Source organism: Lethenteron reissneri, chromosome 18 (assembly GCF_015708825.2).
Source record: "Lethenteron reissneri isolate LAM-NWPU_2019-01 chromosome 18, ASM1570882v1, whole genome shotgun sequence".
Classification (NCBI taxonomy): domain Eukaryota; kingdom Metazoa; phylum Chordata; class Hyperoartia; order Petromyzontiformes; family Petromyzontidae; genus Lethenteron; species Lethenteron reissneri.
Window position 1 is genome coordinate 3715529 of NC_083796.1, and position 23902 is coordinate 3739430.

The 23902-nt window shown below is 48.4% G+C and overlaps 2 protein-coding genes and 1 long non-coding RNA gene across 3 annotated transcripts; 2 read left to right on the top strand and 1 right to left on the bottom strand.

The window, feature by feature from the left end:
* Positions 1 to 742: 742 nt before the first annotated feature.
* On the bottom strand, positions 743 to 8896 carry LOC133343720 (ras-related protein Rab-8A). The gene is made up of 8 exons (XM_061553483.1): positions 8705 to 8896; positions 5457 to 5517; positions 5174 to 5234; positions 4903 to 4980; positions 4045 to 4134; positions 3034 to 3099; positions 2883 to 2933; positions 743 to 2069 (listed from the first exon to the last, which is right to left on the bottom strand). Exons 1-8 carry the CDS (start codon positions 8826 to 8828, stop codon positions 1977 to 1979), a joined length of 624 nt encoding a protein of 207 aa, XP_061409467.1. The 5' UTR covers positions 8829 to 8896; the 3' UTR covers positions 743 to 1976.
* Positions 1979 to 3447, top strand: LOC133343723 (uncharacterized). The gene is made up of 3 exons (XR_009755282.1): positions 1979 to 2099; positions 2536 to 2576; positions 3313 to 3447. It is a non-coding gene; the product is annotated as an uncharacterized LOC133343723 (long non-coding RNA).
* Positions 8897 to 15417: 6521 nt separating the features above from the next.
* LACTB (lactamase beta) lies at positions 15418 to 23355 on the top strand. Its single transcript, XM_061553484.1, has 7 exons — positions 15418 to 16185; positions 17734 to 17800; positions 18323 to 18513; positions 19353 to 19701; positions 20182 to 20347; positions 20791 to 20929; positions 21551 to 23355. The coding sequence occupies exons 1-7, from the start codon at positions 15649 to 15651 to the stop codon at positions 21953 to 21955; spliced, it is 1854 nt and encodes a 617-aa protein (XP_061409468.1). The 5' UTR covers positions 15418 to 15648; the 3' UTR covers positions 21956 to 23355.
* Positions 23356 to 23902: the final 547 nt, after the last annotated feature.

A 23902-nucleotide genomic window follows, 5' to 3' on the forward strand; every position in this document is an offset into this window, starting at 1 on the left:
TGATATGAAAAACGAAACCGAACGGCCTTTACCCACCAAGCCACAACGTAAAATAAAAATACCCGCACTGACCAACGTGACGGATCGCCAAACCCCTACGATTGGCGTTATAGTGGGCTAGGTGGCAGGCAGAACAAGCCTGTGTTGCAAAACCCATTGTGTGTATGTATGCCACATGGATTCTCCCCGCCTTCACGAACCCGCTATGACTTGAGTGAAGTACGTCAGAAACCCCACCACAGCACGGGGAGGGCCCTCATCCAGCAGTGGGTTTACGAAGGGGCTGTAGAATTATCGTCGGAGATATACTCACTCTCAAGGATCCATGGAATGCCAAACATGTCAAACACACGTGCGTAGTGGTCGACAACCTTAGCTGATCAATGGCATCAACACCTGTAGATGTTTGAGGAACTGAAATGTCCATGTGAATTATTCAAATACTGTACCTTACTTATTGATACTGAATGTACAATACTAGGGAACTATGGTTAGGGGATTTACCAAGAATACAGTATTAGGGTAGTGTACTTTAAATTTAAATATAATCGTGGGAAATGGCATGCAGTTAGGCTACCATGTACAATGGTCGATTAGTTTTTAGTTTCTGCAAACGAGTTAAACAGGAAACCACGCTGCATTCATTATTTGTGAATCACATGCTAGGAAAACTACATTTTTCAAGGGATTGTTGTTGAAACAGTTTCTACGTGGCTTTACTACTGACCACACTTTCTGGAAGTTTCTCATACGCATAACTTTATTAACATCTTTTTTTTAAAAAGAGACTTTACTAGTAACATCCTACAAAGATTACAGAACAGGAAGTGTGCTAATATTACATTAAAGATGCTTTACATGTGCTTTATATAAAAACAAAATAACAAAAGCCCCTTCACATTAATTTTGATGTTCAGTAAATTGACATTGTGCTCCTTTTCTGTTGCAGACCGCCAATATTATTTAAATAGCTCGATTGCAAACATTAAGTGAGCATGTTTACAAATCCAGTCATTAGCTTGACTCAGAATGACAGCTTGACAAGTCATTACACAATTAAGCTGCCTAATCTGAACCAAGTACACACAGCAGTCTTTTCCTAAGACAACACTTGGGATTAAATTGCCACCTATCTTTTTCATAAAACGTGTATTGAGTGGATGAATCCAAAACTGAGTGGTGCATTTCATGTGGTTTAATCCCACTAGAGTGGTTTTGTACCTGGCTACCACAACATTCATTTACAATGTATAATTGGATGTGCTCAGCTTTTGCAATGCGTGCAGTACAAAACTACGCAATTATTTTGAAGGCATGTGAAATGGCAAAGTGGTTACTCATTAGTCACTAAAATATCTAAATGGAATGTCAGTTTGTAAATACTACTTACGATATATACCATATTTAACAACTTGAAAGCATAAGAAAAATATCAATGTGCATTTTTAGCAAGACCAGGGAATCTTTACAATTATCTTTTACAAAATTCAAACATACACCTCGCGACATCAGAAATGATGCAATGTGCCTGACTGCCCAACTTGGGGGAGAGATACACGACAATCGCCTGCCGTTATACATTTTAGATTCACCCACGACCCCAGTGCATCACGTCAAGTGGACACAAACACAAAAATAATCATTTGGGGGGAAAGGGGACCTAAAATGTTGACAAAATTAGTGGTTAAATTATTAAACATTAAATTACATTTCAACCACTCAATTTGTGGGAAATATTTCTTTTTAAATGTTTGAAATGATTCATATGCATAAAGTAAAATAACAATTTGGTCCATGTTTTAATGTGTGTAGTTAATCGTATCCTCTGCTTTAAATTTCAGATAAAGGCTCAGCCCAATTAAAAAAACACAGCAGATGCTTAAAGGTGACGTTTGGATGATGCAGCCGTTCTTCATTGGAGTTAAAGTCCATTTTCCCAGCCGCTGCTGCTGTCATCATACATTGGGTGGGCCCTGTCACAGCAGGGCACACCTGAAGAAGCTGGTCTTTTTGCCCTGGGATGGAGCCGTGATCCGCACCGCGTTACTGTCAGGGGTGTTGTTTCCTTCCTGCGTAGCACAATGGACCGACAGTCGAAGGTAAAGGTACACATTTGCACGTGTTGTTTCAAAGTAGGTATGATCATAAATAAGTAACGAATTTAACAGCAACCTTTGCAAATGATAAATCCTGCAAACAGTTTAACGATATTATGCACAGTATAACTAAGAAAATAGCGTGATCCCTCCCTCTTAACCCAACAACAAAGCACGTCAAATATTCTTCATCAAATATAATTTTATTTTCCAAGAGTGCCAAGAATAGAGTTTTTAAATATTAAGTTGAGAATATACTTTCATTATGCCATATCTGATCGATGTTCAAAACACCATTCTAACCCTTCTTTAACCAAAGGCCGCAGTGAAATGGATCTTGATGCTGTATCCTGTTTTTGCATCCTGCTGTCTTTAAAATGTAGATGTATATTCCCTTTGTCAATGCATTACTGGATAAGGGCCTCTCCATGGTGTGCAGGTCATGGTGGTAAAAGGACCACACGTCACGAGTCACAGCAGGTTCGTGAAGGTCAGGGACATACATATCATACGAGGGATTTTGCTACTCAGCACGTAGCCCTACAGTTAATAAAAACACAGTTTTGTGCAGTGATCACCCACCCAGACTCAAACCTGTTTAGATTCTGAGATATTAATTATTTGGTGATTGATGAATGTGTTGAGTTTTTTATATATGAGATCAGGTAACGGTTACTGGTGATGTAGTCAAATGCCTCTTCACATAAATACACATTTACGTTCCCATGTTATACTGGAAACGATCAATCTTCAAAGAGAGATGATATATTTAACTTTCAAGCTTACCAGCTTTCTGTCCATTTTGGCTTTGATGTCTCTGGCCAGTGTGAAGAAAGCCTGCATTACAGACATTCAGAAGTAAACCATATTGAAAGAGCAGTCTTCACTTTTGTGCACTAGATGATACAATTGCAAATAAAAATTACAGCACGCTTACCTCCTCCACATTAATGCTGGCCTTGGCACTGGTCTCCATGAACTTGATTCCATATTCAATTGCCAGCTGCATGAACAATATGAAAAGAATCGTTACCATCAATGTGCAGAACCCATAAAATACTCCTCTGAACACTTATGATGAGGGCTCACTAGAGAAGACCACCTTATTTAATTAATGCATGTGTAGTGTAATAGCACCGGCTGGTGACCAGCAGTGGCAACTGCGGTGTACAAACAGTACACACGCCAGTGAGCATATACACGGGTGTGTCAACAGGGCGGAAGAACTGGGGCAAAGGTCATGGGGGGCCCCATCTGAAAGCCCCTGGAACCTGATAGTGGGTTCGAGAAGGGAGGCGCGGCCAGGGCGGAGCCAGGCCACGCTGCGAGGATAAAAGGGGTCGAGAGCGGGAGCTTGAGGTTGCTGGTTTGGGATTGGATCATCTCGTCGTTGTTGTCGTCTCATCGCCATCGTCGCTGCTGTCTGCGCTCGACATTGCGCTGCTAAATAGCCTGTTAACTGTCTCAGTCAGCGCTGCCGATGCTAAACAGCTAGTGTTGTGTCAAGGCTAGCAAGTAGAGTGTGTGCAGGTGAGATTGTGTGTGTTAATAAAAGGTGCCTCTACAAATATCGTTTCCGAAGTCACGACACTACACATGTTCTCATTGACTTAAAATTAAAATGTCATGCTGAAAATACTTGTTGCCAATATATTATAAATCCACAACAAGTCATTACATGCGTGCATTGCATGAAGTCAGAGGGAAGTGCAACTACGTTTGGAAAAGATATCAGCACAGCTAGATCAGAAACATAGGGAGACATAAATATGTAACATGGCAGCCAGGGTACTTGAGTTTCTAACCTCTAACATAATGTGGTGCAATCATAACTCATGCAATGCAATGTGGCTGCTTCATGTCAAGACTCAAGATTGGTTGTACAAAGTGATGTCATGCATGCAGAAGCCAAAGTGACCACATGCAAAAGCTCGGTATTAGAGCTTACCTTCTCGCCCCTTTCCCTGGTCACCTGTCTCCGCTCATTCATGTCACACTTGTTCCCTAGAATCATCTTCTCCACATCTGCTGATGCATGCTGTTTGAAATTGAACAAAATAATGAATCAAACATGCAGATACACGTTTCACATCCTTAATACAGACAATTGTGGCCAAGTTAAAGAGTCATCGTGATTTCTTGCTCAAGTCAGCATTCACTGATATAAATACTAACAATGTTCTAAAAGTGTTAAAAAAAATATTTACAGCTCATTTCAATCCCCTGCTGGATGAAAGCCCACCTCATATCATGTCACTCACAAAGACATTACAGACTAAAATTTCCCCAAATACAGTTGGGTATAATATTTTAGGATTTTGGTCCAGAAAAATTAAGGCTTAAAGGTTGACTGGTTATACTCAGAGTCGTTACCTTAACAGTCTACAATGCTTTTTCTCGTGCTAAATACATACAAATATACAATCCTCATCAGTAAACTGAATAATTTACCCCGTCTAGTGCAACACAACAGCTATTATTTTAGCTAGTAAGTGGGTATTAGCTGCTACCGGCTACTCACTAATAATCCGAGTAATACTTATGAATTCCAGAATTACTCTTTGGTTCTTTCGGTAAAGTCACATAAAAAGAAATGTTATTAAATATTATAATTTAATTTATTTCGACGTGAGTTGACCGAAAGAACCAAAGAGTAATTCCTGCAGTCATGAAAGCTTCGAATCTAGCTAATTCCAGAATCGTTCTATTCATTATTTGAAAATAGACAATTTTATAAAACTACGATTATTACATTTGTACAAAGAGGAACGTCACATAAAACACAAACGGTTGATGTCCATTATACCTCTTCAATATTTCTGATCCAGTTTTTGATGTTTTCAAATGACTTCTCATTGGTAATGTCATACACCAACATGATGCCCTAATGGAGACAAGAACAAAAACATATAATTTCACTCACAAGTGTCAGTTGCAGCATACACATACATAATATTTAAACAAGAGGTCCGTTTAATTTCCTGCAACTGTTAGTTACACAGCTGAACACTTGTGATGCAAGGGCATGTTGTTGCCGTTTACAAAAAATGAACGGAACAACAGCTGTGTGTACGTACCATAGCTCCCCGGTAGTAAGCTGTGGTGATCGTCCGAAACCTCTCTTGACCTGCTGTGTCCCTTTAAAAACGTCATAGTGTACGCATTAATAACAGTTATACTGTACATGTATTAATGTAGACAATATGTAGCCACCCTGTTTCACAAAGCAAAGCACTGTAATAGCCTTAGGAAATTTCAAAAGATGTGTAATATACCGAGATCTAATCTTGCAGAAAATCTTGGCAGCTTGTGAGGAGTGGTGAAAAATGTGTTCACTCAGAAAGCACGGAAGCCGCTTACCATATCTGAAGTTTGATTTTCTTTCCATCCAAGTCTACTGTTCTGATCTTAAAATCTATGCCTGCAAGAAACAATAGGGGTTAGGAGAAACTTAAGGTGAAGCAGATCTTGATAAAGCTATTCAACTAATCGTTGCAGCCACAGGGCATCTCATGGTTGAAAACGGTAATCAGATTACGAACTGTACATAGGAGTGACCATCTATGGCTCAGCTCAAATGCGTTTCTGGAAATAGCTTTCCTGCTACAGAAAAATGTTTGAATTGAAGGAGATCATTTGGGGTGTGCCTTCTCAAATAATCATTAGTGGCATGCATAGCTCCATGTAACACCCAGGCAACCTGACCCGTAAAACTTCCTGTCCAGAGCCGGAAAGCCACTTCCTGGAATTGTACTGTATGGTCCAAAATGCGGCAGATGAATACTGCGCACTGCAAGTGGCTCCTGTGTGCTTATCAAAAAGTGTACATGTGACTTATCGGTGAAATATTTTAAGGAATGTGAACAGCAACAATAATACAAAAGGTCTACCAATGCTAGCAGGGATTATCATTTTTAGTGGCTTTTGCCAATCAATTATAGAATAGTGGCCAGAAGATTGTTAGAAGTGGGGTTTCCCAAACTCGTATCCACTAGCAGAAACCAAATGACTGCACTTATTTAACTGCTGGATTAACAAAGACCTTGACTTAAAATAATACAACCACTATACTGCAAATACTGTCAGCAATTACAAGGATTCCACAACAGTAAACATCCAATAATAATGTTTACTCGTATACGTTAGAGGGAAGTATTAAATGATGACATTTCACAACTGCCTATTGACAATCGCAAATATAGGCAGAACTGTTAAATACAGTAGCATGATACTTTGAGAAGTGGACCTAAAGTCTCTTTCTAATAAAACATTGTGTTGGAGTAACTGAGAATTTTGAGGCAGGAATAAGCACACCATGTGTAATAATTTACTAATTGCGAGCCGCTCAAACAATAGTTTAGTCGGTTTAAGGATAGATGTCACTGCACTGAAGCTAAACCAAAATTGCTATTCAGATACCTTCCTAAAATATTTGTGCCAGTCCTTTCCACAAATACAGCGTGTAAGTATATCGTACATGTAGTGATGTAATGTTGACCCTCAATACACGTACAACATTCATATTTGCGATTCACAACTATGAGCATCGCAAGACGCTCGTCTGTTTACTGCCCTAAATCAGTGGTGTAAATTCCATATTCCTATGGCGGACACGAGTCGCACCATATTACAACCACCGTTGACATTACTCTTTGGTTCTTTCGGTAAAGTCACGTATAAAGAGAAAATAATAAATTAAATACTATTTTAATAATACTATTTTCTCTTTATACGTGACTTTACCGAAAGAACCAAAGAGTAATTCCTGCAGTCACGAAAGCTCCAACCACCGTTGACATCCTGTCGAGCACATTTACAATAAACCATACACAGAGATGCAATACATTATAGTCCTAACTTAAGCGTTTGTTGCCTTCGCCTGTTAATAAGTACATACACAAACGTGACAACACGTACAGCTATGCACACCTGTCAACCCCTAATCAGTGACTACCGTATTATAGACCAGTTCAGACCTCATTGGTCACCCCGTGCCCTTATAAATCTCAACGTTTACCCTACAAAGTCCCATCACAAGGGAGAAACACAAATAGGCAAAACATTGTTTTGCCCGTATTGAAACAGTTGTACGCCGTGTGGAGCTAAAAAAACTCAATTTCCCTGTACAAGAATACGGGTAACAAGTATGGGTTGATATGTATGGACATTACTACTATATTGAGCCAAGAATGTCTGTGTGTAACGCGCGTGACGTCACTCCACATGCCGAACCCCCCCTTCATTAATATTCATGAACGGATGGATTTTTACACTCACGCGGGTCGAGCGGAAATACAAATTTTTTTGCAAATTCGCTTTAAGTTTGACATTTCTTTATTATTAAAAGTTAATATAAGAAATAATTATACGCAGCAAAAAAGTAGATTTTGTGTCTTTATTTTTTCAGCACTTGAGACAAAAGGCAAGTCTAATTTATGCTTCTACATTATGGTAATATAGAAATTTCTCGGTGGTTTTCCAGATATTGTATCGAATTCCAATTGATTTCAACCCCAGCGACCGAAAGCAGAAGAGAATAAAGAGCAGTGAATTTTAACAAATTGAAGGTCAGTTACATACAGTGCTACAGTGACATGAAGTAAAGTGTTTGATGACAGAGTTTGTGCAAGATTCACTGCCATTAATACATTGCTACATTGAAATGAAGTGAAGTGTTTGATGACATAGTTTTGTGCAAGATTCACTGCCATTAATACAGTGCTACATTGAAATGAAGTGAAGTGTTTGATGAAATACTTTCGTGCAAGACTCACTGCCATTAATACAGTGCTACAGTGACATAAATGAAAGTGTTTGATGACAGAGTTTGTGCAAGATTCACTGCCATTAATAGTGCTACATTGAAATGCAGTGAAGTATTTGATGACATACTTTCGTGCAAGGTTCACTGCCATTAAATTTAGCCAAGATACAATTATACTCTGCCCAATTCTTTCGTAAATATTACAGCTTCCGTCCTAGGGCGGGCAAACAAGCTAGTGGTATATAGCAATGAATTAACCAAGCACTGCGAATTATTTTATGAACTACGGTTCCATGTCATGTAAATACATGTCTACAAGTGTGCGGACCACAGCTGTAAACATATAAGTATGACGCTGCTAAACACAAACTTGACCGCTACGCAAACTTAACAGACACGCTTCGGACAACAACACTAAGCCCTTGTAAAGCTTTTAGGGGACGACGAACACAATGCAAAGTTAAGCAATCGCGTCTCAATCACTCGTGATGTCAACACAATTGTACTGCAATCTTCAACGTTTCGGCAGCGACGTCGGTAGAGCGTTACGATGTCGCGTCCGCCGCAACTTTATCCTTTTAAATATCACGAAAACTAAAAAGGTGAAACTCGGTTGTCTGCCTGGGGGGGGGGGGATCGTTGTGTTGTTCACGACGATCCTCCTCGTTGCTTGTACGTCGCCTGCCTCTTGACTCTCGAGCAAAGAGGCGGCAGGGGCCTTTGCCCAACGCAGATCGAGGAGCAAGGCGGTGGTAGTGGGGGGGTGGGTGGTAGGGATACTCAACATCATCATCATCGTCGTCGTGCACCGACGCCGCCTGACCGCTCGAACTGCTTCACCCACCGATGGTGGAGATGAATGTGGAGTTGAAGGCGTCCTCGGAGAACCTGAAGAGCACGCAGGTCTTGCCCACGCCGCTGTCGCCGATGAGCAGCAGCTTGAACAGGTAGTCGTACGTCTTCGCCATCTTGCATCTCGCGCCGCCACCACCACCGCCGCTTCCTGCCGCCTGCGAGCGATGACGTCACTCCGGTGATTTTGGTGGAGGAGGCGCGGATGACGTCATCGCGCTCCGGACATTTATGACGTCACCGAGCGGTGCGAGACGAGGGGTTTGAATTTCTAGATTTGAAGCTTTCGTGACTGCAAGGATTTCATACTGTTAGGTTTTTTTCGGTAAAGTCACGTAGGTAAATAATAATAAAAATAAAATAAGAATAAATGATTAGATTTCTTAAAATGTATTATTATTTAGGTAAAAAATAATACATAATAAAATAACAATAAATTATTTGATTTATTTTCACTTTTTTTATTTTATTTTTTACCGACGTGACTTTACCGAAAAAACCTAAGAGTAGGAGGGTTTGAAAGTCAATCCCACCCCGCCATGACATCATCACGCTCTGCGCAATGGTCCCAGCGTGAGTAGCTCTTGATGACGTCACCACGCAAGCCCGACAAGACGGGTGAGCTGATTGCGGTGACGTCATCCACCAGGTTAACACGCTGACGCATTTGCGGCGCTGAAACGACGTCATGGATTGTGACAGGATGATGTCACGTTGCGCGTTGTTACTTTGTAATTATTCCCCTCCCTACTCTACAATTACAGGTGTGACCCTACATTTGTTTACTCTATAAGCCGCAGTGGCTGCATTTTTTTTATTAACTACTCACGACATGGGTAAAGATTCAATTTTGATCAGTTGTTAATTAGTGACGTCATTTAATTGCGCTCATTATCGAAGATCACAAGCCAGTGACGTCGTATGCTGTTTCATAGAACAGTAAATTGTGCGTGGTGACGTCACTGCTCGCAATTGTGCACGATGGCATCACTTATCCCTGGCTGTGCGTGATGACGCCACACTCTACGCTTGTGCGCGGTGACGTCATTGTATTTTATTTTCACGCCACGTGTGACGTCTGTCACGTGAAAAGCCACCCCATGAATAAGCAGGGAATTCCCAAACGCGTCTGACAAATTCATACAGAAGTTCTAGAAAACATAAGTGGATTTATTTTTTTACCCGGGTCCCTCTGGGTTTTCCCTCCGCGGTTAGAAGCATGCGTCTATATTGTTTGTTTCAGGTTATTTTGCTGCTGTAAATTTCCACATGATAAGCTCTTCTATGAGCAATCATTTGTGGCCAGGTAGCTTCTGAAAAAAATAGATTAGCTCAGAAGGCTTTACCTGGTAAGATAAAAACATGGTTTATTTGTTTTTATACGTATATTTTAAGTGATTTGTTTACCTTTTCAATACTTTGCACTGTGTTTTTGTAATGTTTGTTATAACGTTCTGACCTGCCCCAACTGGGCATTTTTGAAAAATTGCTTTATACCTCATTGGATTTCTCCAGTAGAAAGAAATATTCAGATTCTGACGTGATTGTTTCATATGTAATAAATGAGCAATACTTACTGGTCAATGTATACTATTCATGCAACGTTTATATAACGCGGATTCGAATTAAAGCACGCACATGGACATTGAAAAATAAAACTAAACAGCTGAAAAGTGCACGAAGAAACATGCATAAGTGCACGCTTGTATTTATACCAAGATACCAGATGATAAAACGCGTACATTATTGACTTGATTGGTAACAGGCGAGCATGGATAACTTGGCAATGCATACACCAATATAAATTGACAGCTACATCACTTGGGGCTACATGGTGGCCAACAGCAAATCTTATTTTTTTCATAATGAACCGGACTTCAATGTTGCGGCATTTATGCTCCCTGCCTTCACAAACCCGCACCGATCATCGTGGTGAAGTATGGTCAACCCATCCCCACGATTCGCACCCCGCACAACGTAGAGAACAACTTCACCAAGCAGTGGATAGGTTACGGCTGGTGATCTTTCTTCTCTCGCACGTGTTCCTGGAAAACATCACGGGCCGGCAAGCAAACAACACCGAAGTACAAATTCCTGATGAGTAACATGGTGTGCTCGCTCGTGAGACTGCTAAAAATACATTTGAAAAAACATCTAAACTAAGTTTCAGTTGCTTTCGGGTAAATGTTGTGATCAGCGAAAGGCCGTTTTGTTTTTTTGTGATTAATGTTGATCTGCTCCACAATCTCTGGAGATAGTCACGCTGCCCCCCCCCCCCCCCCAATCAAGACATGTTAAGGTCAAAAATAGTTTATATTCTTGGTTCTTTCGGTAAAGTCAATTGAGTAATTTACCGAAAGAACCAAGAATATGAATCCCTGCAGTCACGAAAGCTTAAAAAAACTAGTTTAGTTTTATTTGCACATTTAAGCGATTTGTTTAGCTTTCCTATACTTTTCACTCATATCGTGCTTTTGTATTGTTTGTTGTTGAAACGTTCTAACCCGTCCCTACTGGACTTGTGTAAAACAAAATAGATTCATAGCTCATCGGATTCCTCCCGGATAGTATCAATAAATATTCTGATTCTGAAGACCACTGCTCCAGGTTTAAAAGGCCGCAATGGAGAGAGAACACATGTTCACGCTTTCCTGCATTTGTTCACCCAGAAATGCCTCACTGGGTCTCATATGACTCTTTTTCAACAGGGCCCTGACAAATTTTAGCGAATATTGCTATGGATAATCCCAATTGAGTAATTTACGGGTATTTATTTTATTTTGGCAAATTTTGGACCATAGCAACACAATTGCCCCTACTCAGGCGTAGAGGTTACGGGATCTTTAAAATCCATCGTGAAGCAGACGACGCGTATAATTGTTTATGCTAAAAAACGCATGCAGTATTAACCAGGGCGGCCTCTGGAAATCGAACCGTGAACTTAGCTTGTGCTATTAACGGCATTCGTTTCAAGTTACGTGACGCTCGCCGTGCGCGTTAATATCTTCTCCTGCACGGTATCCGTGCCGCAGCCTACGTCCCATCTCCCCCCCCCCCCCCGTCGCTCCCCCCCTCCCCCGTCGCTTCCTCCCCCCCCCGTCGCTCCCCCCCCCGTCGCCCCCACCCCCGTCGCTTCCCCCCTCCCCCGTCGCTTCCTCCCCCCCCCGTCGCTCCCCCCCCCCGTCGCCCCCACCCCCGTCGCTTCCCCCCTCCCCCGTCGCCCCCCCCTCCCCCGTCGCTTCCCCCCCCCCGTCGCCCCCCCCGTCGCTTCCTCCCCCCCGTCGCCCCCCTCGTCGCTTCCCCCCTCCCCCGTCGCTTCCCCCCTCCCCCGTCGCTTCCCCCCCCCCCGTCGCTCCCCCCTCTCCCCCGTCGCTTCCTCCCCCCCCCCGTCGCTCCCCCCCCGTCGCCCCCACCCCCGTCGCTTCCCCCCTCCCCCGTCGCCCCCCCTCCCCCGTCGCCCCCCCCTCCCCCGTCGCTTCCTCCCCCCCCCGTCGCTCCCCCCCCCGTCGCCCCCACCCCCCTCGCTTCCCCCCTCCCCCGTCGCCCCCCCCCTCCCCCGTCGCTTCCCCCCCCCCCCCCGTCGCCCCCCCCCGTCGCTTCCTCCCCCCCGTCGCCCCCCCCGTCGCTCCCCCCCTCTCCCCCGTCGCTTCCCCCCTCCCCCGTCGCCCCCCCCCGTCGCTCCCCCCCCCCCGTCGCTTCCCCCCTCCCCCGTCGCTTCCCCCCTCCCCCGTCGCCCCCCCTCCCCCGTCGCTTCCCCCCCCCCCCGTCGCCCCCCCCGTCGCTCCCCCCTCTCCCCCGTCGCTTCCCTCCTCCCCCGTCGCCCCCACCCCCGTCGCTTCCCCCCTCCTCCGTCGCTTCCTCCCCCCCCCGTCGCCCCCACCCCCGTCGCTTCCCCCCTCCCCCGTCGCCCCCCCCTCCCCCTCCCCCGTCGCTTCCCCCCCCCCCCGTCGCCCCCCCCGTCGCTCCCCCCTCTCCCCCGTCGCTTCCCTCCTCCCCCGTCGCCCCCACCCCCGTCGCTTCCCCCCTCCTCCGTCGCTTCCTCCCCCCCCCCGTCGCCCCCACCCCCGTCGCTTCCCCCCCTCCCCCGTCGCCCCCCCCTCCCCCGTCGCTTCCCCCCCCCCCCCCGTCGCCCCCCCCGTCGCTTCCTCCCCCCCGTCGCCCCCCCCGTCGCTTCCCCCCTCCCCCGTCGCTTCCCCCCTCCCCCGTCGCTTCCCCCCCCCCCCGTCGCTCCCCCCTCTCCCCCGTCGCTCCCCCCTCTCCCCCGTCGCTTCCTCCCCCCCCCCGTCGCCCCCACCCCCGTCGCCCCCACCCCCGTCGCCCCCACCCCCGTCGCCCCCACCCCCGTCGCTTCCCCCCTCCACCGTCGCTTCCTCCCCCCCCCCGTCGCTCCCCCCCCCCGTCGCCCCCACCCCCGTCGCTTCCCCCCCTCCCCCGTCACCCCCCCCCTCCCCCGTCGCTTCCTCCCCCCCCCGTCGCTCCCCCCCCCCGTCGCCCCCACCCCCGTCGCTTCCCCCCTCCCCCGTCGCCCCCCCCCTCCCCCGTCGCTTCCCCCCCCCCCCGTCGCCCCCCCCGTCGCTTCCTCCCCCCCGTCGCCCCCCCCGTCGCTCCCCCCTCTCCCCCGTCGCTTCCCCCCTCCCCCGTCGCCCCCCCCCGTCGCTCCCCCCCCCCGTCGCTTCCCCCCTCCCCCGTCGCTTCCCCCCCTCCCCCGTCGCCCCCCCCTCCCCCGTCGCTTCCCCCCCCCCCGTCGCCCCCCCCGTCGCTCCCCCCTCTCCCCGTCGCTTCCCTCCTCCCCCGTCGCCCCCACCCCCGTCGCTTCCCCCCTCCTCCGTCGCTTCCTCCCCCCCCCCGTCGCCCCCACCCCCGTCGCTTCCCCCCTCCCCCGTCGCCCCCCCCTCCCCCGTCGCTTCCCCCCCCCCCCCCCGTCGCCCCCCCCCGTCGCTTCCTCCCCCCCGTCGCCCCCACCCCCGTCGCCCCCACCCCCGTCGCTTCCCCCCTCCACCGTCGCTTCCTCCCCCCCCCCGTCGCTCCCCCCCCCGTCGCCCCCACCCCCGTCGCTTCCCCCGTCACCCCCCCCCTCCCCCGTCGCTTCCTCCCCCCCCCGTCGCTCCCCCCCCCCGTCGCCCCCCACCCCCGTCGCTTCCCCCCCTCCCCCGTCGCCCCCCCCCTCCCCCGTCGCTTCCCCCCCCCCCCCGTCGCCCCCCCCGTCGCTTCCTCCCCCCCGTCGCCCCCCCCGTCGCTCCCCCCTCTCCCCCGTCGCTTCCCCCCCTCCCCCGTCGCCCCCCCCCGTCGCTCCCCCCCCCCGTCGCTTCCCCCCTCCCCCGTCGCTTCCCCCCTCCCCCGTCGCCCCCCCCTCCCCCGTCGCTTCCCCCCCCCCCCCGTCGCCCCCCCCGTCGCTCCCCCCTCTCCCCCGTCGCTTCCCTCCTCCCCCGTCGCCCCCACCCCCGTCGCTTCCCCCCTCCTCCGTCGCTTCCTCCCCCCCCCCGTCGCCCCCACCCCCGTCGCTTCCCCCCTCCCCCGTCGCCCCCCCCTCCCCCGTCGCTTCCCCCCCCCCCCGTCGCCCCCACCCCCGTCGCCCCCACCCCCGTCGCTCCCCCCCTCCCCCGTCGCTTCCTCCCCCCCCCGTCGCCCCCACCCCCGTCGCCCCCACCCCCGTCGCTTCCCCCCCTCCCCCGTCGCTTCCTCCCCCCCCCCGTCGCTCCCCCCCCCCGTCGCCCCCACCCCCGTCGCTTCCCCCCTCCCCCGTCGCTTCCTCCCCCCCCCGTCGCTCCCCCCCGTCGCCCCCACCCCCGTCGCTTCCCCCCCTCCCCCGTCGCTTCCTCCCCCCCCGTCGCTCCCCCCCCCGTCGCCCCCACCCCCGTCGCTTCCCCCCTCCCCCGTCGCCCCCCCCTCCCCCGTCGCTTCCTCCCCCCCCCCCGTCGCTCCCCCCCCCCGTCGCCCCCCACCCCCGTCGCTTCCCCCCTCCCCCGTCGCCCCCCCCCTCCCCCGTCGCTTCCCCCCCCTCCCCCGTCGCTTCCCCCCCCCCCGTCGCCCCCCCCGTCGCTTCCGCCCCCCCCGTCGCTCCCCCCCTCTCCCCCGTCGCTTCCCCCCCTCCCCCGTCGCCCCCACCCCCGTCGCTTCCCCCCTCCCCCGTCGCTTCCCTCCCCCCCCCGTCGCCCCCACCCCCGTCGCTTCCCCCCCACCCCCGTCGCTTCCCCCCTCCCCCGTCGCCCCCCCCTCCCCCGTCGCTTCCCCCCCCCCCCGTCGCCCCCCCCCCGTCGCTTCCCCCCTCCCCCGTCGCCCCCCCCTCCCCCGTCGCTTCCCCCCCCCCGTCGCCCCCCCGTCGCCCCCCCGTCGCTTCCCCCCTCCCCCGTCGCTCCCCCCCCCGTCGCTTCCTCCCCCCCCCCGTCGCCCCCACCCCCGTCGCTTCCCCCCTCCCCCGTCGCTTCCCCCTCCCCCGTCGCTTCCCCCCCCCCCGTCGCCCCCCCGTCGCCCCCCCCGTCGCTTCCCCCCCCGTCGCTTCCCCCCTCCCCCGTCGCTCCCCCCCCCCCCCTGTCGCTTCCCCCCCCCCCCTGTCGCTTCCCCCCCCCCCGTCGCTTCCCCCCCCCCCGTCGCTCCCCCCCCCATCGCCCCCCCCCCCGTCGCTCCCCCCCAGTCGCTCCCCCCCCCGTCGCTTCCCCCCGTCGCTCCCCCCCTCCCCTGTCGCCCCCCCCCCCCTCCCCAAATGCGTTCGAGCCCACGGGGTGAGAAGCGGCCCTGGCAAATGAAGAAGCTGCCCGTGCCATTGTGGGCTCACATCATCAGCAGGGGGCAGTGCACCAAAGCCCATTGTTGTACTGCACTTTGCTCGCTATGCCCCAGCGTCTTCACGAAGGGGCCTGCTCAGCGTCTCTGTGGCTACACTAGCCCTCCCTGAGCCCTGAGCCACCCGGCGAATCGTGTTCTTCACTCATCGCCACAATGCAGTGGCGTCTACCCGCTCGTTTGCTAAGTTTATCATTCAGCAAAGTCCGAGCGAAGCCAGGGCCGCCGCCGCTGCCTCTCGGTCTCTGCCCGCAGACTCCCTCTCTCTTCGGCTGCCATTCCAGGACAGACCGTGGCTTCAGCGCGGCCTGTGCGGTCTTTCCGCGGCTGCTGGCAACAAGAAGCCAGCGCTGTGTGTGCTACTCGACGGGCTCCTGGTGGCAGAGACGGAGTCGAGGGACCAGGGGCCGGCAGCTTGTGAAGGTGGCGGCCTGGCTGCTGGTGGGACTCGCTGTGGTGGGCTTCCCCGAGCACCTCCGTGATGGCCCTAGCCACCTCTCAGTTCTTCTCTCCGCGGTGAAATCTTCCAAGAGATGGAACGTCCACGACGATGAAGATGATGATGGTGGTGGTGGTGATGAAGAGAGGATGGGTCTCTTGCCTAGGACGGAGTGCGAGGGGAATTTGAAGAGAGACATGGGACCATGGGGCTCGGCTGTGTGGGCGAGCAGGGATCTACTCCAAAAGGTCAAGGTGAGCTAATTGTTGATGGCCCACAAGTTTCGCTTGTTTTGATTTTATACCGTCGCTTAAGTCCAGAAAAATCCTGAAGTATCTGTACAAAGTTGCGTGTGTGTATTTTTAAGAGGGTCCGAGTTCTGCCTGGGATCTCGGACTCCTTTATGAATTGCAGACACTAAAGTGTTGTTGTGTGGTGGCATGATACTAACACTGTTGGGCTCAATCCATCAGGCAGGTGCATTTCAAGTCGATGAGAGAGGACTATGGATTAGGGAGGCTTTAATCCAGCACAGGTCATTACATAATGATAACAATGATTAATGCTCTTTACTAAGGAAAGCCAAAGTAAGTCCCAAGACCCATTTTCAGGATAATCCTGCTTTGCGATGTTTGTGCCAAATTAACCAATTAGTGGTTGTTTGTGTGGAAGGAATCCATAGTATCCGGGGAAAACCCTGGCATACAATGCAAGGGATAACAATTCAATGGATGTGTACTGCCATCTCTTGGCCACCTTTGATTGAGCTCTTTGATCTACCTCCCGTTGCCTTAAAGGCGTTGAATGACAGCCATCCCGTTGCATAAATTGCCTGTGAGAGTGGCTTGGCCATGCTTTACACTACTTGTCAGTGAGAGTTGGTGAAGGGTTGACCGGTCAAAGTTCCACTCACCGCTGATGTTGGCAGTGGTAAGCGTTCAAACTCGGTTCGCTGAGTTCAGAGTTAAGTGTGCTATCTATTGCGCCACTACTCTTGCCCTACAGAATACGATTAGCACTCAAACACAGGCTCCAAAAATATATTGAGACTCATTGTGGCATTCCCGAATTCATTGCAATATACTGAAGACGGAACTATTATCAGCAATGGAAAGAAGAACCACGGAAATGAAAGAATGCTCAAACTGCTGAGAAAACTCAAATACTAAAGTGTATAAGTCTTCAATAAGGACTTTCCAAACACTGGTATACATGCAGCCTGTAAGAATCCTACTTACCATACTACCAGCTGTAGGAATAATCTGGTTGCCCAACGATCCATCAACCCTTCCTCCCAATAGCTGTATTTGCTGACATGCATCAGACTGCATCCATGATGAGTTGAATCAATTTAATAACAACATCAATTTTTGGATTTTGCCAATCCAATTGTTTGTTAAAACATGTTATTGGAACTCAGATTGGGAACTTGGTCGAATTCCATTAGTAAATGTGATTAAACTTTTGGATGTTCTTTATCAGTTTAAAAAAGCCTTCAAGATGATAATGGTGTATTTTTCAATCTGCATGGTACTTAGCAAATAATGATTTTTTTTCATTGAATGTTTTTAGCATTTACACAAAAACTACATTAAATGCTCAGACGTTTTCAGTAACAAGCTACAAAGTGATAGAATCTGGGTGAAGTTTGTTAAAACATTTTTTACAAGGTTGTATTCTACGCTAGAGGGCAGCTGAGTCGCATTTGTTTTGCAGTCACTGCCCAATCTCAAAAGGACAATAATAATGAATGTTCTAATGGTTTTCTCTTCTTCCCTTATTTGGACATGTTGGGTATTGAGGACGAAGTGGGAGCGCCTGGCATGGTTGTTGGAGTGTCGGTGAATGGAGAGGTTGTTTGGACTGAAGGTGACTGGAAATTCCACACAGTGTAACACAGCAGTATGACGTAAACCACATAGCCGAATAGTGTGTATTCCTCAGTACAAACTTTGTTAGACGTAGTCTACTTTATAAAAAAATTCAGCACAGTTTTCTCGTTTATTTTAGTTTCAAGCATTGCACGTAATATTATCCAATTTCCTGGCTACATAGCATAGCAAAAGCCTACATTTTCCCATGGTTAATGGAAATCTACATTTTAAAACTTAACATATTTTTACTGTCTCGTATTTATTTATTTTGTATCCTACAGTTTCGTTTTCCACATCCTAAATGTAATATAACATATCATGTGTATAATTTCCATACATTGTAATAATTTCTCACATCTGTAATTCGAAGCATGTATGATAAGCAAATATGAATCAATTTAATCAATGTCTGCTTGGATTATTACATGTCTAACAATGAGTTTTAATAATTTGGAGAAACTGAATCATGAGACTCTGTGCCTGATGCCCCTAATCTCCACCTTTCTTTGACTTCCAGGACTGGGCTTCGCTGACCTGGAGAACCGCCTGCCATGTCACGGAAATACGGTGATGCGCGTCGCAAGTGTGAGCAAGAGCCTGACAACGGCAGCTTTAGCGCGGCTGTGGGAGGCCGGAAAGGTTGATCTGGATGCACCCGTGCAGACCTATGTGCCTGACTTTCCCGAGAAGGAATTCCAGGGCCAAAAGGTGAGTCCTGACGTCACCAAAACTTTTCAGGAGTTTTTGCCACATTGTGGCCTTGTCTGGCATTGTGGAATGCCTAAAAGGCGTGGAACATTTCACCATCCCAGTAATTCGATAGTTTGTCATCAAGATGCGGCATCACAGTGCATGACTAAAGATACTTATTTGGTATGCTTCGTTCATTTGCCGAATGAAAATTTAAATAATTATCATAATTTCTGAAAATAATTGATTTATAATTGTGAGCCTAATCAAAGCTTATAATGAATGATGTGATGCATTGTTACATGCCTAATACATAATGTTATAAACTATAAATTAATGTTCTGGTAATTGGTTAGAGTTCCAGGCTTGCAACTAGGTGCAAGGATTGCAATTGAAAGGTTACATTTTAAAGTTATAGTGTGGGGCCGATTCAGGTCTTTAACCATCTGAGGTAAATAAAACGAGTTCCACTTTGCAAGCAGTCAGCAGTGGTTGTCCTGTGGATGGACTCACCCCTGCCATATGAAAATAGAATTTCCAACTCCTGGCTCAGGGTTGTTAATAGGATACAACTGCTGCACACATATATGAGATGACATTGTCATAATTTACAAATTATAATCGTTGTAAATTCTCTTCTGTAAAGCCAGGCTGGCTTTGTGCACTGTTGTCATGAATTTTTTTTTCATCCTTATGTCTGAAATTAAACTGCTGCTTTGTATTTTGGATGTGTGTTTTGTGTTAGCGACTATGCTGCAATTGTTTGGGGCATAGAATGGAGTCGCACATTTTGTGCTGCCAGTGTTTGAATTTGGATTGCAAGAGAAGTTAAGCCTAACTCGAGTTATTCTTGGCAGGTGACCATCACTCCTCGACAAATTTTGTCTCACTTCTCGGGGATTCGCCATTACGAAAAGGACCCACAGAAAGTCCGGGATGAAGAGGAAAAACGAAAAAAAGCCCGAAGTGGACAGAAAGTGGACAGGACCGAGAAGAAAGCAAGTTTGGCCAGCAAGAACAACTCGGAGGACAAGAAAAAGCAACTAGAAGGAAACCCTAAAGAAACAGACAAAGTGATAAATGCACCAAAACTCAGAGGCAATAGTCAGGAGTTTTCAAAAGAGGAATATTATCTGATGGAGAAATTTTCAAGTGTGAGCGACTCGCTGAAACTGTTTAAAAATGATCCCCTCGTATACAGACCAGGTAAGCATTTAGAAAAGATGTAGGATTTTTCAACTATCAAAACTTTCATAATAACTAGACAAGTCCATAGTGAAATAACTATGTAAAACAATAACCTATAGCATATACAAAGCAAAATGTATTATTAATTAATGTACATGTTCTTACTTTACTTTTTATGTCACCAGGTAAGGTTCACGAAGCTAAATAACTTTTTATAGGAGTAACTTGACAGCAAATGATAGCTCAACAAAGTGGCTTATCATGTGGAAATATATAGCAGCCAAATACTCCAAACGCACATTTCTAAATTGATTCTCACGTGCACAATTCAGTGCATGTAACGTAAGCGTAATCATTTCGATCGATGAACATCTGCATCATTAGAAGCCTAATGTGAAGTCGTTGACAAACAAATCAATGTTAAGCTTTTTTTGTTTTTTAGAGCCTGACACTTTTCCGAGCCATCTTTCCCATCGCCCCGTCCCGTGTTACGCCCAGGCACCGAGTTTCTCTACTCGACGCACGCTTTCACCCTGCTGAGCAGCGTGGTGGAGAGCTGCTCAGGTGACGACTTCGTGCAGCACATGCTCAAGATGTTCCGCCAGCTCGACATGCTGAATACTTTGGCCGATCTCAATGAGCCCATCATCTATAACCGCTCCAGGTGGGTCTCCCTGACCGTCAAGCCGGATGGGATGCAGGCGCACGCACTGCCTCGGGCATGGAGCTGACTGTGCTTTGGCCTTCACAGCTGTAGGAATTAAATTGCAATACAAATATAAAACGTTCATAGTTACCTACTTAGGCTGTTCGCGCCATGGTTTGTCTGATGTGCTTTTGACGACGTGAGTCGGGAGCTTCAGTGAATGTATCGTGAGCGTGAGAGTCGGGGTTTTAATTGATAAATATACATGTTGTGTGCCGAGTAATCGTGCATTATGCTTGAGGTTAAGTGTGTTAAGGGTCACTACTGACGATGCGCTCCCCAAATTTCACCAGGCTCACTGTTCATGAACTCTTGGAAGTGCTTGCACAAAGGATAGTAACATCTCATCCTGTGTTTTTTTGGAATCTGTGTTTATGTTCCACCATTCTCCTGCTTTGTAGGTATTACGTGTTTAACAAAAGGGGTCGGATTTTGAATGCACAGTATGTCGACAACTCGTACAAGTGGGCTGGGGGTGGCTTCCTCTCCACTGTGGGAGACCTGCTGAAGTTTGCCAACGCCATGCTTTACAGCTATCAGGTATCATCATGCACCCTAAGTCAGGGGTCAGCAACCATAACAAGAAGAGCCATTTTCGAATTTCTTTTAAAAAAATCACTATAGAGTTGCAATGCATGTAAATAACGTTAGGAAACAATCCTTAAAGAGCTGCTTCCGGTTCCGGAGCTGCAAGTTTCTGACCCCTGACCTAAGTCTTTCACACTGCAGTAGCTTTCATAATTTGTGTTGAAAATGTATTGGACGTACGAGTTTGTGGATGGCATAGTTTTGGGGAATTCCCCACATGCAAATCATCCCAATGTAGGATCGTGAAAATATTCTTGAAACGCAAGAGTTTTTCCTGGCTAAATTAATGAGGTATCATTACACGCTATCTTTTTAACTTCCAGATAGCATATCCCATAGCACAAAACATCTTATCTTGCTAATTGTTTTAACCAATTTATTGTTTCAAGCATCTTTAAAGTGGCCACCATTACGTGCAGCCATTCCTTTTCTGCTGCTGCATGAAAGCCTCACACCGACACCATTATCATCTTCAGTCCCATGCTGCTGCAATCCTCCAGAACACAGAAGCCCAAATTTCATCCATCCAGCTGCTCTCTGTCTCTCGCCCTGTGTTCCATTGCCCCGTTGCAGACGGAAGCCTCGGATGTAGATAACGGCCATCTGCCGGGCTACCTCAAGTCCACGACCATGCGTGCGCTTTGGTCACCTGTCCCCGGCAGCGAGATGTCTTGGGACCGGGACGGTGGATATGGCATGGGGTGGGGCGTGGTTGAGAGCCGGCAGGAGTGCGGCGCTTGCCGGCGCACTCGCCGCTACGCTTCGCAAACTGGCGGCGCCGTCGGGGCCAGCTCCGTGCTGCTCGTGCTCCCTGCCGAAGGGACGCCATCCCCTGAGCAAGGGCCGCACCTCCCGCGTGGCATCGCGGTGTGCATCCTGTGCAACCTGCAGTCAGTCGGCCTCAATGCTGCCGCTTTGCAGATAGCCCTCGAATTTGAGAGATGTGCTCAAATGACTGTGTGTGAGCATTGCCCATGAGCCAAGGAGACGTGAAAGTCACTTTGTGTAATGGACATTTGCGTTCAGGAGACCAGGGTTCAGTAGCCGGTTGTTTAAAGCAGCTTAGGTATATTTTTCCTCCCAGTGTTCTTTAAAACAGTGTTTGACTGAATGTGTAGCCAAAGGCAAATGGGGTTGAGGTCCGATAAAAGCATCGTTAGACGATGTGAAAAAGTGGATGCCTAGGGAGACATCTGTAGCGATTGGTACAAAGTAGCGGTGACTGTAGAAGGCGCTCTGATAATTGCTACCAGAGCCTGCAGTGCTAAGGCAATGGAGGAAAAAAAGTAAAGGGGAAAATTAACTGAAGGTGTTTTATGCAGGTCACTGCATTTTGCCATATGAAGGGAAACATTCAGATCGGCCATGTTACGAGTTGGCAACTGAGTAATTGACAGTATTAGCTTCATAATATTCAACTGTATATAGAAAATATTGCAGTTTTATGGTAGCATAGACATTTAGCAAATGGCTACCTAAGTGTGCCAAACAAAAAAACCTCGCCATTTGATGGCAATAAATGATAACGCAGGTGATGCACTCGTGGCCTAAAAGCTAAACACAAAAAGTAATTCTAAAGTAATGAGTTTTCTATTTAAAAGAGCATAGCTCCAGTGGCTTCCTAATATTAGAAGGAAGAGCGTTCCAGACGGCCGCAGAAGCGCAACTGAAAGCATGTGATGCAGTGACCGTCTTTGTTCGATGGTTAGCCAAAAGCAATGACCAGAGTTTACGTGATGGTTTATGCTCCTTTGTGGCAAGCACTTAGTGCTGAAAATTCGGGTTCACCTTTAGGAGGTGGTAATCTGGTTTATGTTATGTTGAACACAACGTAAGCCACTGATTTAATTGTTGTATTGCTACCGGTTATGAAACGGTGGCGCCATGTAGTGGAAACATGTTGCGTGTTCAAAGGGGAAGGAGTCAATTGCCCCTTTTGTTGTTTTAAAAGGCTTCTTGATTGCAGACATCGTTGATTTTTTTTTAAAGGCCATGGAACACCAGAGCCTTTATTTTCTAGATAATTGACCTCACCTGATTTTTCGTCACTTGCCAGTTTCCAAAGCCAATGTTCTTTGTCCTGTTACAAACTTACGCCACGGGTTTATTACAACAGTATTGTGCAACATGAGTAACTTGTGCTTTAAATTGTTACCAAACCATGTGAGCTGGGACGATCATAGCTGGCCCGTTGCCCATCGCCAATGAACCAACTACATATTCTCACAAGCAATAACATTTTATGCTGTGCATACCAAACCCTGCCTTTTATGGACTTTTGTATTGACTGCAATCTTTTTTTTATGGGCGGGGAGTTTAGATGGTTAAGAATCTTCCCAATTGTAAAATGTTCGAAAAATAAAACAATCCTTGGATAAGGTAGTGGATGTTTTTTTTTTACAAAAATTTTTACCGTCACCTAATTTTAAAATGGGATTCCTTCTGACTGTGTCATGCTTTGTGTGCCCACTGCTGAGATCAACTGATGGGGCACCGCTGCCCACCAACCTGTTTGGATGCAAGCGTGGAGCAGTGGTACAGTGGTTAACTTACTGAGTGACAAACCTGCTGACTTCAGTTAGATTCCTGGCCTTAAATAACATCAGTTGCAAGTGGTAACAAAACTTTTATCTGGGTGTCTCCTACTAGATACATGTGTGTAAAACATCACTACTAGGGGGAGACAAAGTATAAAGGCTAGGCGTGGTGCTAGCCACATCACCCCCTCGTGTTTCTGCGCCATGCCGACCTTAATAGGTGCTCGCGTACATGACTCGCCTCAACAATTTGTAAGGCTATAGACGGTATTTCCTGATGTGTGTGGGGGCGGGTATGTGGTACACCCTTGCTGTCGTGAGGAAATGCGGTAGTAATGCTTCCCTGGGCCCTGGCCCCTCGGCGGCCTGACCAAATAAGGCAAAACTG